Genomic DNA, 15,036 nt, shown 5'->3' with positions numbered 1-15,036 from the left:
GCAGTTTTTTCTTTATTAATCAATTAGGAACGCCCAGTCCCGCAGAAGACATACCCGGAAGCGGCGGTGAAAATACGGTATGTACGGGGATAAAATAAAAAAAAACAGCCAATTGTCATTGTGACAACTCGGCTGAATGTAATGTTAAAAAAAAAATTTGGGGTGAACCCCCGCTTTAACACGTGTAGGAAGAATAGCAGAGATATATTTGTTTAGGAGACGTGTTTGAGTTTCATGTCAAATTCCGCCCCCATCTTACCATCATTACTAAATACGCCCCCTTCTGTTGACATCCGCCCTTCACACGTGCCCATCATGAACAAGTCCGCCCCTTGCAGACTTGCACGAGCATCGTAATCGTACTCCAATGTTCGGCGGCTTTATTCAACAGAGGGGCATTTCTCATCAGAACACTGGCAAATTTGGTCCAGAAATCATTCCTAGCCGAAAAAAATAATATGGCTGGATTGGGTCTGGATCACAGCGGGTGTCTGTATGAGAAAGGTGTGGCCCTATGTTTAGCATTATTGGGCCAGATTCAGGTACAGCCGGCCAATCGTGGCGGCAGCGTAACGTATCCGATTTACGTTACGGCGCCGCAAGTTTTTCAGGCAAGTGCTTTATTCACAAAGCACTTGCCTGTAAAGTTGCGGCGGCGTAGCGTAAATCACCCGGCGGAATTCAAATTCGGCGGGTAGGGGGGCGTGTATCATTTAAATGAAGCGCGTCCCCGCGCCGAACGAACTGCGCATGCGCCGTCCCTAAAATTTCCCTGTGTGCATTGCTCCAAATGACGTCGCAAGGACGTCATTGGTTTGGACGTGAACGTAAATGACGTCCAGCCCCATTCACGGACGACTTACGCAAACAACGTAACTTTTTAAAATTTCGACGCGGGAACGACGGCCATACTTAACATTGGCTGCGCCTCATATAGCAGGGGCAACTATATGCCGGGTAAAGCCTAACGTAAACGTCGTAACTTTACTGCCGCACGTACGTTCATGAATTTGCGTATCTTGTAAAAAAAAAAGTCACAAACAGGTAGGCTGTCCCTCAATACCGCTCAGAAGCTGGACTTTGATATTTGCACAGTAAGGACCCAACACAAGTAAGATATCTATATATATATGTACATGAATGGGAGTGGCAAGCTTATACTGTATAATGCACATAGCTGAGGTGTATATGTCCATACATAGAGGACCTTTCATTATGACATAAGGTAAGTGTAACAGTGACTGTATGCTGGACTATTCTCTGCATGATTTCATGCTTTTTTATATTCATTATCAACAGTCCTGAATTTTCATTTACTATCATTTTTATCAATAGGCTGCATTATGCATAACAAACCCACATAAAGGCATCACATAGGTGGATTACAACCAGAATAGCTAACCTGTGTACACACATTGGCCCAGATTCACGGAGAGCGGGCGCACATTACGCCGCCGTAGCGCAAATAATATACGCTACGCCGACGCAGCGCAGAGAGGCAAGCATGGAATTCACAAAGCCAGTGCTGCCAAAACTGCGCTGGGTTTCGAAGGCGTAAGTCGGCGTAGGTGGAAGTGGGCGTGAGCCATGCAAATGAGGCGTGACCCCATGCAAATGATGGGCTGAACGCCAGACAGATACGTATCACCAACTGCGCATGCGCTGAGACGAGGACGCATCCCTCTGTGCATGCTCATAACCACTTTGGAACAACTGCCTAAAATACGCCGGATCACTGCCTACGGCGTTAACGTAACCTACGCCCAGCCAGACACACGTCCAACGTAAACTCCGTAAAATACGCCGGCTTGTGTTCCCTGGTGCAGACCTGTGCATGTCTGTTGCCGGGTTACACCTCCTTTATGGGGAATAACTTTACGCCGGACGTACAACTTACGCACACATCGCGTAGCCTGCGTCGGACGCACGTACGTTTGTGAATCGCCGTATTTCCCTCATTTGCATATTTGAATATAAAATCAATGGGAGCGCCACATGCGTCCAACCTAAATATGCGCCCATGCTACGCCGGTGCAGGCAAGTTACGTCGGTGGGGTGTAGCCTCTTTTTAGGCGTATCTTAGTTTGTGGGTCCGGCGCACAGATACGACGGCGCACATTTGCACTTACGCGGCGTATCTTGAGATACGTCGGCGCAAGTGCTTTGTGAATTCGGGCCAATATATGCATAGTGAATAAGCCCCAAAATATAAAGGGGGTCATTTACTAAAGGGCAAATCCACTTTGCACTACAAGTGCGAAGTGCACTTGAAATTGCACCGAAAGTACACTTGGAAGTTCAGTCGCTGTAGATCTGAGGGGGACATGCAAGGAAAAACAGCATTTTAGCTTCCACATGATTAGGTGATAACATCAGCAGAGCTTCCCCTCCTTTCAGATCTACCCCTCAGATTTACAGCGACTGCACTTCCAAGTGCAATTTCAAGTGCACTTTGCACTTGTAGTGCAAAGTGGATTTGCCTTTCGTAAATAACCCCCATAGTGTGACTTTTCAGGGTATGGTAAGGTATAGAATGACACATGAGAAGTAAACCTGATGAGTTAGCTTTGTGAATTGAGCTGTTTTTTTATTATTATTTTTATTTCCACAGTCATCATTTTTGTCTTATTTCAACAGTTTGTGTGTGGGGAGAGATCACAGAGCCGGTGAGAGGGAGAAATATAGTCCCGCTCATGCACTATACCTCCATTTTCTGAGAATCTGTTCCTTTGACATCTGTACACAGCAGTGAGAGAGTACAGACCTCAACCCCACCTCTCCGACATCCCATCGCAGAGGAAATACAGGTTTACTTTCACTTTCAAGTTCGGAGATCTCGCCCGTCTACACAAATATGGCCCGTAAGTTCCGAATTAACAAAACAACCTGATTTTTCTTTAGCAGGAACAAAAGAGGTGTGTGTGTGTATGTGCATGGAGTCTGTGCATGGAGTCTGCATGTGCTGCTTCTGCATTTCTCCTTTGTTATATACAGAGGGCCATATTCTTAAACAAGTTACGTAGGCGTATCAGCAGATACGCCTACGTAAGTCCGTTTCCTATGTTTAAGTGTATTCTCAAACTGAGATACACTTAAACATGCCTAAGATACGACGGCTTGCGCCGTTGTATCTTAGGCTGCAATATTTACGCTGACCGCTAGGTGGCGGTCAGCGTAGAATATGCAAATGACTAGTCACGCCGATTCTCGAACGTACGCTTGCCCGCCGTAGTGTTTTAACGTCGTTTCCGTAAGCGATACGCGGCATAAAGATAAAGATGCCCCCTAGGTGGCGTACTCAATGTTAAGTATGGCCGTCGATCCCGCGTCGAAATTTCAAAATTAAACGTCGTTTACGTAAGTCGTCCGTGAATGGCGCTGGACGCCATTTACGTTACAGTCAAAAAAAATGACGTCCGTGAGACGTCATTTAGCGCAATGCAAGTCGGGTAATTTACCCGACGGAGCATGCGCATTACGATCGGCGCGGGAGCGCGCCTAATTTAAATGATCCACGCCCCCTGCCTGGATCATTTGAATTAGGATGGCTTACGCGGGTGGACTTTACGCGATGCCGCCGCAAGTTTACAGGTAAGTGGTTTGGGAATCCGGCACTTGCCACTTAAACTTGCGGCGGCGTAACGTAAAGTACATACGTTCCGCCGCCTGAAATGTATGAGAATATGGCCCAATGTTTCTTTTATCTCTTCAACATAACTGGAAGTGTTCACATCTTAGATCTGCAGCCGCTTACAGAAAACTCCAATGATTTCTGGTCTCCTTCGGAAAATGGTTGAAGGGTTAAATTCTCATTTACATCTCGGGAGGTGGGAAGGAATGTCCCAACTCCCCAGTACACTTATGTGGCAATGGGGCCTCAGGAACATTCAGTTCCATTTATGGTTCTTCTCCAGGTTGTCTAATTAAAATGGGGCCTCTTCTCCTCTACATTCTGCTAGACCAGTCCCTGCAGCCTCTTCTCCCCTACACTCTGCTAGACCAGTCCATGCAGCCTCTTCTCCCCTACACTCTCCTAGACCAGTCCATGCAGCCTCTTCTCCTCTACATTCTGCTAGACCAGTCCCTGCAGCCTCTTCTCCCCTACATTCTGCTAGACTGGTCCCTACAGCCTCTTCTCCTCTACATTCTGCGAGACCGGTCCTTGCAGCCTCTTTTCCCCTACATTCTGCTAGACCGGTCCCTGCAGCCTCTTCTCCTCTACACTCTGCTAGACCAGTCCATGCAGCCTCTTCTCCCCCTACATTCTCCTAGACCAGTCTCTGCAGCCTCTTCTCCCCTACATTCTGTTAGACTGGTCCCTGCAGCCTCTTCTCCTCTACACTCTGCTAGACCGGTCCCTGCAGCCTCTTCTCCTCTACATTCTGCTAGACCGGTCCTTGCAGCCTCTTCTCCCCTACATTCTGCTAGACCAGTCCATGCAGCCTCTTCTCCCCTACATTCTGCTAGACCAGTCCATGCAGCCTTTTCTCCCCTACACTCTCCTAGACCAGTCCATGCAGCCTCTTCTCCTCTACATTCTGCTAGACCGGTCCCTGCAGCCTCTTCTCCCCTACATTCTGCTAGACCGGTCCCTGCAGCCTCTTTTCCCCCTACATTCTCCTAGACCAGTCCAGGCAGCCTCTTCTCCCCTACATTCTCCTAGACCAGTCCCTGCAGCCTCTTCTCCTCTACACTCTGCTAGACCAGTCCATGCAGCCTCTTCTCCCCCTACATTCTCCTAGACCAGTCTCTGCAGCCTCTTCTCCCCTACATTCTGCTAGACCGGTCCCTGCAGCCTCTTCTCCTCTACACTCCACTAGACCGGTCTCTGCAGCCTCTTCTCCCCTACATTCTGCTAGACTGGTCCCTGCAGCCTCTTCTCCCCTACATTCTGCTAGACCAGTCCATGCAGCCTCTTCTCCCCTACATTCTGCTAGACCAGTCCATGCAGCCTCTTCTCCCCTACATTCTGCTAGACCAGTCCATGCAGCCTCTTCTTCCCCTACATTCTCCTAGACCAGTCCATGCAGCCTCTTCTCCTCTACATTCTGCTAGACCAGTCCATGCAGCCTCTTCTTCCCCTACATTCTCCTAGACCAGTCCATGCAGACTCTTCTCCCCTACATTCTGCTAGACCAATCCATGCAGCCTCTTCTCCTCTACACTCTGCTAGACCGGTCCCTGCAGCCTCCTCTCCTCTACACTCTGCTAGACCGGTCCCTGCAGCCTCTTCTCCTTTACACTCTGCTAGACCGGTCCCTGCAGCTTCTTCTCCCCTACATTCTGCTAGACCAGTCCATGCAGCCTCTTCTCCCCTACATTCTGCTAGACCAGTCCATGCAGCCTCTTCTCCTTTACATTTTGCTAGACCGGTCCCTGCAGCCTCTTCTCCCCTACATTCTGCTAGACCGGTCCCTGCAGCCTCTTCTCCCCTACATTCTCCTAGACCAGTCCATGCAGTCTCTTCTCCTCTACACTCTGCTAGACTGGTCCCTTCACCTCTTTTTCTCTTCCCTCTGCTAGACCGGTCCCTGCAGCCTCTTCTTCTCTACACTCTGCTAGACCGGTCCCTGCAGCCTCTTCTTCTCTACACTCTGCTAGACCGGTCCCTGAAGCCTCTACTCCCCTACATTCTGCTAGACCGGTCCCTGCAGCCTATTCTCCCCTACACGTTGCTAGACTGGTCCCTGCAGCCTCTTCTCCCCTACACTCTGCTAGACCGGTCCCTGCACCTCTTCTTCTCTACACTATGCTAGACCGGTCCCTGCAGCCTCTTCTCCCCTACACTATGCTAGACCGGTTCCTGCAGCCTCTTTTCCTCTGCACTGTGCTAGACCGGTCCATGCAGCCTCTTCTCCCCTACATTTTGCTAGACCGGTCCCTGCAGCCTCTTTTCCTCTACACTCTGCTAGACCAGTCCCTGCAGCCTCTTCTCCTCTACACTGTGCTGGACCGGTCCATGCAGCCTCTTCTCCCCTACACTTTGCTAGACCGGTCCCTGCAGCCTCTTGTCCCCTACACTCTGCTAGACCAGTCCTTTTAGCCTCATCTCCTCTACACTCTGCTAGACTGGTCCCTTCAGCTTCTTCTCCCCTACATTCTGCTGAACCAGTCCTTGCAGCTTTATCTCCCCTACACCCTGCTGGGCCGGTCCCTGCAGCCTCTTCTCCCCTACACCCTGCTAGGCCGGCCCCTGCAGCCTCTTCTCCCCTACATTTTTCTACACCGGTCCTGCAGCCTATTGTCGCCTACACTCTGCTAGACTGGTTCCTGCAGCCTTTTCTACCCTACATTCTTCTACACCGGTCCTTCAGCCTATTGTTGCCTACACTCTGCTAGACCGGTCCCTGCAGCATGATCATCACTTTTAGTTAACTGTAAACTGATGGACTTTTAAAGCATAGCCTATGGAAAATATAAGGTACTGAAGTTTGACACTATTCGCATAGGTGTGAACCCGGCCTTAAGGTTTGACATGTTGGATATCTATGTACACAGCGCAACCTCATCTCTATTATTTTAACAAAAAGTGGGTCGTTTAGTGTGTATGTGTACACTAAAAATAACTTTTTTTGACAGAAATGTTGTGGTTTTTATTTTTTAATTTTGTGACATAAAAAAACTGGAACTACCACCATTGCATTTCCTAAAGTGTCTGCTTTCAGAAAATATAAAATGTTTGGGGGTTTTAAGTAATCTGGGTGCACAAAAACACAATGGGGATGGATAGAAGGAGGCTAAAGCCCCAGTGAGCATTTGGCCCTTAAAGAGGAACTGAACTCTGGAAGCTGTGCAGCAAGCAGAGGGCAAAGAACTAGTCACCAGTATTGCCTGTGGTCTCTTTTTAGCTGATCTTTTCCCCATACTGACTCACCATGCTTTGTTCTGCATTGTCTATTTGTGGAGATGGCCATCTTGCTATAGGCAGGGCTTTTCTTCCCCATTTGTAGAGCCTCCAGAAAAGAACAGTGAGCAGCCCTATCATCCCACCGCAGATCTCCTGAGACTAGCAGTAAGGGGCAGCAGTACCTTAGATCTCACACTGTGGGTATACAGCTATGAGGCTACAAAACAGTACCTGGGCACCCTCACATACCAGGAAGTGTACTGCTATATTTCAGGAGGAATTCCAAACAAAATGTAGATTTCTCCCAGTACTGCTTTGGCGCAGTTTGTCCACATCAGAACTGCTTCTCTTCCCATACAAGCCAATAGGAATGGAGTGTAGCAAAGTCCCGGGGCCCCTGAAGCCCAATGGTGACCTCCAGAGTCAAAGACAGCTGACACCTTTCAGTGTAGAGTGGGTTACAAGGCATGGTGGGTGTAATGCACGATGAAAACAGTGTCCTTTTCAAAAAACACACCGTTACAGGAACTCCAATGCGGTCTTATTCCTCTGACAGATGAAATAAATGTGTAGGTACCTTCCTCAGCAAATTTCCACAAACCAATGTAAGAAAGGGCTGCTTACCAGATCCGTAGGATCCCTATCACAGAGATCAAACAGGCTCAGCACAACACTCCTCAGCTGGTTGTGAAAACTCTTCCCGATCCCCTTGTCTGCTAGCAGTCTGGAGATAATACGCCAATCTCCTGCAGATTTCTTCTGGGAGTAAGATCGACTTCAGGGTGTATTGTGGAAGCCTGTTGGTAAAGGAAGAAAGAAGTGCTTCATAGTGCTGTATGTTTAAAAAAACTTCTTTGACTGTAGCACTCGGTATCTTCCTCAAGCGTCACCTCCGCTTCCCTGCTGGGTCCCTTTCTTGGCACTCACAGATACTCCTCAAGCTTCACCCACGCTGACACGTTATGTCCCTGGCTTGGCACTCCACAAGCGTCACCTCTGCTGTCCCGCTGGGTCCCCGACTTGGCACTTGCTGATGCTTTCCCACTTGTTCACCGTCCCCAGCTGGTGAGAAGACTGCCCTGGTACTGGCCTCAGCTTACTCACAGTAGTCTCCGGTAACAAGGTGAATGGTCCCTTTGTGGCAACAGCTTCCCCTCTACCTTCGACCACAACGGGTTCCCCGGCTGGTGGAACTGTTATTTCTGGTTGCGCTACCAGGCCATAGTACCAAACTCTGCACCTTTACTCAGATAGTCAAGCCGCCAGATGCCCCCGAGATAGGCCTTAGGTTTCTGACCTAGCAGGTGGGGCTATACGACACACACCCACCCAGACAGCCATCCAGGTGGCACAGAACCCCGATCACCTGACTCCACCCAAATAAATAGGTTCTCCCAGCAGGCCAAGGGACCCAAGAAAATGCCTGCCCATTGGCTGAGATATCCCATTAATTCATATTCTGTCCTTGCAATGCCCTTGTCTTATCTAATGTCACCAGATACCCGACCATCTAATGACAGAAGAGAAAAGTGCAACAATGCCAGAATTAGGGCGAAATCAACTGATCTCCTAACAATTGGCCAAGGCAACTTCCACTTGGCAAATAAATTTAATAGCAACCCTGCCTAAACATCAGGGTGCTACAGAAGCTTGAAGCACGCTGATGCAGTTTACAAGGAGGCCACATACACCTGTCAATGTATTCTTATAGCTAGATTCACAAAGCGTTACGCCGGCGTATCAGTAGATACACCGTCGTAACTCGGAATCTAAGCCCGTCGTATGTTTAAGTGTATTCTCAAACTAAGATACACTTAAACCTAGCTAAGATACGACGGCCTGTGCCGTCGTATCTTAGGGTGCATATTTCCGCTAGCCGCCGGCCGCTGGCCGCTAGGCCGTTGTTTGCAGCGTTGAATATGCAAATGAGCAAGATACGTCGATTCACGAATGTACGCTTGCCCGTCGCAGTAAAGATACGCCGTTTAGGTAAGAGATACGCCGGCGTAAAGATAAAGCTGCTCCCTAGGTGGCCTCGCCAATGTTAAGTATGGTCGTCGTTCCCGCGTCGAAATTTGAAAATTTTACGTTCACGTCGAAACCAATACCTCCTTGCGGCGTACTTTGGAGCAATGCACACTGAGATATGTCCACGGACGGCGCATGCGCCGTTCGTAAAAAACATCAATCGTGTCGGGTCACGAGTAATTTACATTAAAAAAAGCCCCCCTGTTCCACATTTGAATTAGGCGCGCTTACGCTGGCCCATTCACGCTACGCCGCCGTAACTTAGGAGGCAAGTGCTTTGTGAATACAGCACTTGCCTCTCTGACTTACAGCGGCGTAGCGTATATGCGATACGCTACGCCGCCGGAAAAGTAAGCCAGTCTATCTGAATCTGGCTATTAATGATCTCAGGAGCATCTAAAGCAGATTTTCAATGCAAGAGGAGTGTACCTAAAATAATCTGCATTGCCCCATCCACACAAGCCCATATCCTGCTGACACAGGCCCCATGAATGACATGCATTTGTCATCTGAGTTGCTGTTTATCTGGATAGCCTGTTCCTTTTTGTCTTGTGTGTTTGCTGATAAAGGAAATGAACCAGCTAACTACAGAGAAGAAACATAAAGCTGCTGTTATCAAACTTTTTGAGACAAAGACCCGGCCAAAAACGCCCATGCCCTAACAAAAAATAATAAAGTTTATACTCACACAGTAAGCGCAGTCCCACTGCATGGACAAGGCAAAATACCTTGCATGCAGTACTTTTTATCAGGGCATCGCAGTGCAAGACAATCCACTGCCATGCAGCTGTGTGACATGTCAATAAAGTTTGTAAAAAAAAAAACATCACTGCACTGGTCTCAGCCACACTGCACTGCAGCTTTGGAATGCAGCGGCCGATGTGTCGTTGAAGCCCTAAAATTATGGGAATGCAAAATGTACATTGAAATGTAAGATGGCTCTGGACTGGGCTTCATGTCACTGTAGAAAATGAGGGTTGTGGAGGGTGTTAGGGGACTCTCTAGCGACTTGGTGACCCTGTAGGGGATGAGCTTTCTAGAGGGGGCTAAAAGGCACCATGGGAGGCTAGGCATCACTATGGGAGTTTGGGGGTCAATGTGGAGGTTAAGGGCTCTCAGGGGGCATGGGGTATTGTGGAAGGCTGGATAGCACCATGGGAGGTTAAATGTCGCTGTGGAGGCTAAGGGCGTTTAGGGGGGACTGGGGGCACTGTGGTAGGCTGGGCAGCACTGTGGAAAGTTGGGGGGCACTGTAGAGGCTGAGGGCTCTCAGTGGGCCTGGGAGCACTGTGGTAGGTTGGGTAACACCATGTGAGTTTGGGGGTCAATGTGGAGTTTAAGGTCTCTCAGGGGGCCTTGGAGCACCGTGGGAGGCTGGGTAGCACCATGGGAGGTTAGGCGTCACTGTGGAGGTTAAGGGTTTTTTGGGGAGACCTGGGGGCCCTGTGGGAGAATAGGTAGCACCATGGGAGGTTGGGTGTCACTGTGGAGGCTAAGGACTTTCAGGGGGGCCTGGGGGCACTGTGGTAGGCTGGGCAGCACTGTGGAAGGTTGAGGGGCACTGTAGAGGCTGAGGGCTCTCAGGGGGCCTGGAAGCACTGTGGTAGTCTGGGCAGCACCATAAAAGGTTGGAGGTCACTGTGGAGGCTCTCAGGGGGACAGGGAGCACTGTAGGGGTTTGAGCAGCACCATGGGAAATTGGGGATAAGTGTGGAGGTTAAGGACTCTCAGGGGGCCAGGAAGCACTGTAGGTGACTGGGTAGCACCATTGGCGATTGTGGGTCAATGTGGAGGTAAAGGGCTCTCAGGGGGCCGGGGGCCCTCTGGGAGTCTGGGCTGCACCATTTGAGGTTGCTGGTCACTGTAGAGGCTGAAAGCTCTCGGGGGACCTAGGGGCACTGTAGGAGGCTGAGTAGCACCATGACAGGTTGGGGGCCACTGTGGAGGCTAAGAGTTTTTGGGGTTCCTGGGGACATGGGTTGGGTGTCACTGTGGGAAGTTGAGGAGCACTGTAGAGGCTGAGGGCTCTCAGGGGGCCCGGGGGCACTGTGGGAGGCCGGGCAGTTATGTTGGAGGGGTTGGGGGGTCACTGTGAACGCTTATGGCTCTCAGGGAGCCTGGGGGCACTGAGGGAGGCTGAGCAGCACCATGGAAAATTGGGGGTTAGTGTGGAGGTTAAGGGCTCTCAGGGCCAGGAGGCACTGTAGGAGGCTGGGTAGCACCATTGTAAATTGGGGAGCACTGTAAAGGCTGAGTGCTTTGTAGGGGCCTGGGGGCTCTTTATGCAACTATAGAAGGTTGGGAGGCACTGGAGGAGATTAGGAGATCTGTAGCTGGCTGGAGGCCTGGGAAAAGGGAAGCCATGGCCCAGCCTGGACCACAGCCTGGTGACTAAGCACTGAACCTCAGGGTGAAACGCGTCAGCTATATACCCCACTGCTTGCTGTGCTTTGTAGTGCCTTTTTTCCTTTTATCAATAAAGGCCACCTTTTTAAGGTTTTTTTGGTGTGCGGCTGTCCATATCTTCGCTTCAAGTTTTACCACAGCCTGGTGGTTGAGAGTCACTGATCTAAAGAGATTGGCCCAGATTCAGGTAGATCCGAGCAATATTTGCGTGGGCAAAGAGCAAATATTTTTCTCTGCGCCCACGCAAATATTGCGTTTTGCCCGCGATTCACGGAGCAGTTGCTCCGTAAATTGCGCGGGCGATATGCTAAACAGCCGGGCGTAAGGCTGCCTAATGTAAATGATCCCGCCGGGGGCGGGAATCATTTAAATTAGGCGCGCTCCCGCGCCGAGCGAACAGCGCATGCTCCGTCGGGAAACTTTCCTGACGTGCATTGCGGCAAATGACGTCGCAAGGACGTCATTTGCTTCTAAGTGAACGTGAATGGCGTCCAGCGCCATTCACGGTTCACTTACGTAAACGACGTGAAATTTAAATTTCACGAGCGGGAAGCGCAGCTATACTTTAGCATTGGTTGCCCCTGCTATTAGCAGGAGCAGCCTTATGCTAAAGTCGCCGTACGGAAACTCCGTACCTTGCGTGCGCAGGGCCCGCGCAACTTTTGTGAATCGGTGGTAGTATGCAATTTGCATACTATACGCCGATCACAATGGCCGCGCCCCCTAGCGGCCAACGCAAGAATGCAGCCTGGGATGTGAAGGCATAAGGAGGCTTATGTCTGTCACATCCTAGGCTGCAGTCGGTATAACGAGGTTCCTGAATCAGGAGCACTCGTTACACCGGAGCAGGTAAGCCCTTGCGCCGCGCAACCTATGGTTGCGCGGGCGCAAGTGCTTCTTGAATCTGGCCCATTATGTATAATTTAACACCATCGTTATGAACTTATGACATTGTCTTCTCTTCTTCTTTCTGCAGACAAGGTCTTCGTTGGTAATCCAAATGACCTGATGAGAGCCCTGGAAAGGGACGCACTAGAGATCAGTGAGTGTTGTCTTCATTGCATTGCTTCATTATCTCAAAAGCTTGCACAACAATCTTTTGGGTATCCTTTAAATGGTATCACCCTAAAACGAGGTTACAAAATTACAAAACGACAAAATTACAGTGTTGCGTTGTATAGTGTGGTTCACAGAACTATCTGTGAACCACACTATACAACGCAACGCTGTAATTTTGTATCAATTCCGATCATGCCTATGTTTTATTGAAGTAATTGTTTCGTTTTTTCTAATAAATGTTATATAAATACATACCTTCTCTTACATACTATTTGTTCACCACAAGTGCCTTAAAAGTCCAGTTAGGGGTTCTAGTCCTCCTTTCCTTTTTTTTGATTTTTATTGGATGTGGCACTACGCAAGTTAGACACCGATAACCCCTCCTTTGCAAACTTGGCACACATGTAGCCCCTCTCTTCCTCTACAAGTGTGTAAAGTTTGTTGTCTAGGAAACCTACAGCCGGGGAGCACCGATTTTTCAAAGCCGGGAACCCCTTCCATAGACTCCCATGTTAAACGGTCATTTCTCCGGTGAATTTGAGGACCAGATACCGGCTGGTCATAGGTTCTCTGGACCCGGAACTTGGCTCACATGTAGCCCCTCCATTCCTCTACAAGTGTGCAATGTTTTTTTGTCTGGGGAACCTACGCCTGGGAAGCACAGATTTTTCAAAGCCGGGCACCCCTTCCATAGACTCCCATGTTAAACGTCAGTCTAGTCATGGACACAGTGAGGCATGTGCACAGTGAAGCATGGACACAGTGAGGCATGGACACAGTGAGGCATGGGCACAGTGAGGCATGGGCACAGTGAGGCATGGGCACAGTGAGGCATGCACATGGACACAGTGGGGCACGCACATGGACACAGTGAGGCACAGTGAGGCATGCAGATGAACTCTCTAGGCTTATTCTCGAGTCAATACGTTTTCCCATTTTTTTGTGGTAAAATTAGATGCCTTGGCTTATATTCGAGTATATACGGTAAACAAATTTGTGTAAATAACGAATCAAAACAAAGATGTTTCTTTCCTCGGCTAGGCAAAATGACAGTTCCTCTTTAAAAACAAGGTAGCAATGGCAGCTCCAACTTTATGATGCTGACAGATTAAATTAAGGCTAGGTTCACACTGCTGCGAATTCAAAATCGCGGTAAAAATCACGATTTTACCGTGATTTCGCGGCGGTGGTTTTGCAGCGATTTCGGCCGCGATTTAAGAGCCATCTGTGCAGGGTTCAATGTAAATCGTGGCCTGAAATCGCAAAAAGTAGTACAGGAACTACTTTTTGAAATCGGTGCAGCGCCGCAGATGCCGCCGATTTGAGATGCGATTTGACATGTGAAATCGCATTTCAGATCGTACCAAATCGTACCCAGTGTGAACCTGGGCTAAAAACTGTTTTTATTTCCCTGGTGATGTGAAATTGATGGTTATGTTGGTTCTGAATTTTCCAGGCAGGCGGCACTTTGTGAATAAACACGAGGCGAACCTGATAAATGGGACTGATAATGTAGATGCCGTTCTGCATGAGCTCCTGGAGGAGGAACTGCTTTCCGATGTAGAATACAGATGCGTTTGCAGTAAACGGACCTCCCGGGATAAGATGAGGCAGCTCTATCAATATGTCTTCCTCTGGGATTTCGAGGACAAGGACACTTTCTTGGAGATCCTGAAGAAACACAACGGAGTGCTTATAGCGGACTTGCAGAGGAGGGATGGTATGCCAGAAGAGGAAAGCAGTAAGTCTCCGCCATACCTTGTGTATCAGGTTTTCATTACTGGAGCCTTTAGATGTAAAACTTTTTTTCTCAGAGAATAGGTGCAGGAACTCCCTCTTTCCAAGCCGCCCCTTGTCTCCGGCCCTACCCACCTCCGAGCACCATTCCTTGGTTCCACCCCTGACCCACCTCCGAGCACCATTCCTTGGTTCCACCCCCTACCCACCTCCCAAGACCACCACTTTTAGAGAATACAGTAACATTTGTGGTACTAACTTTTTTCAAAGAACTTGTTAATGATAACAAGAAAAGCAGTACAATAGATCCCCTGCAGCCAGCACCAATAGATCCCCCCCCAGCAACAATGGACCACCCGCAACAAAATACCCCCCATCAACATTAGACCCCAATAACAGATCTCCTCGAAGCCAGCATCAATGGACCACCTACAAGTAAATACCACCGCCATCCCTCAGCAACAACAGATCTTCCAACAGCCAGCAACAAAGCCCCCCCCAAACAGTAGACCCCCCAGCAACATAAGACCCAACCCCAGCAACAATAGATCCCCTGCCAGCAACAATAGACCTCCCCACCAACATTCCCGCCCCCTTCAAGAATAGATCCACTCCAGAGCCCCAGCCGCCAGCATCTACAGACCCTGCAGCACCCCCCAGCACCCCTTTGCGATTACATTAACTCAGTGCTAGAGGTGCGGGAACTGCGTTGCCCCTTGGGTGATCACGTGACGCGGATTGTCCGGGACAGTCTGTCCCGGACACATTCATTCCAGGACAATACAGTGTCCCAGAATGAAACTGACACAGCCACCCCCCCCAGGGCCAATCTGATGCCCCCAAAAAAGGGCGCCACATTACCGCTTTACTCACTGACTTGTCCTGGAGGAGCACAATCCGCGCCCCCTGGTTGTGATTGGAGAAATCATTTATCCCGCCTCTTGTGTCCAATCACTGTG

General features: G+C 49.5%; 1 protein-coding gene across 1 annotated transcript in view; it reads left to right on the top strand.

Moving 5' to 3' along the window:
* The first annotated feature begins 1,178 nt into the window (after positions 1 to 1,178).
* LOC120943029 (NACHT, LRR and PYD domains-containing protein 1b allele 3-like) overlaps positions 1,179 to 15,036 on the top strand; it is a 29,469-nt gene continuing 15,611 nt past the window's right edge. The window contains exons 1-4 of the mRNA XM_040356080.1: positions 1,179 to 1,225; positions 2,638 to 2,861; positions 12,258 to 12,323; positions 13,797 to 14,081. Of these exons, the coding sequence (XP_040212014.1) occupies positions 2,855 to 2,861; positions 12,258 to 12,323; positions 13,797 to 14,081 (358 nt within the window). The 5' untranslated portion in view covers positions 1,179 to 1,225; positions 2,638 to 2,854. The remainder of the gene's footprint in view (positions 1,226 to 2,637; positions 2,862 to 12,257; positions 12,324 to 13,796; positions 14,082 to 15,036) is intronic.

The sequence above is a fragment of the Rana temporaria genome, chromosome 6 (assembly GCF_905171775.1).
Source record: "Rana temporaria chromosome 6, aRanTem1.1, whole genome shotgun sequence".
Taxonomy (NCBI): domain Eukaryota; kingdom Metazoa; phylum Chordata; class Amphibia; order Anura; family Ranidae; genus Rana; species Rana temporaria.
Note: the sequence above shows the minus strand (reverse complement) of the source record. Positions and strands in the feature narration are given on the sequence as shown.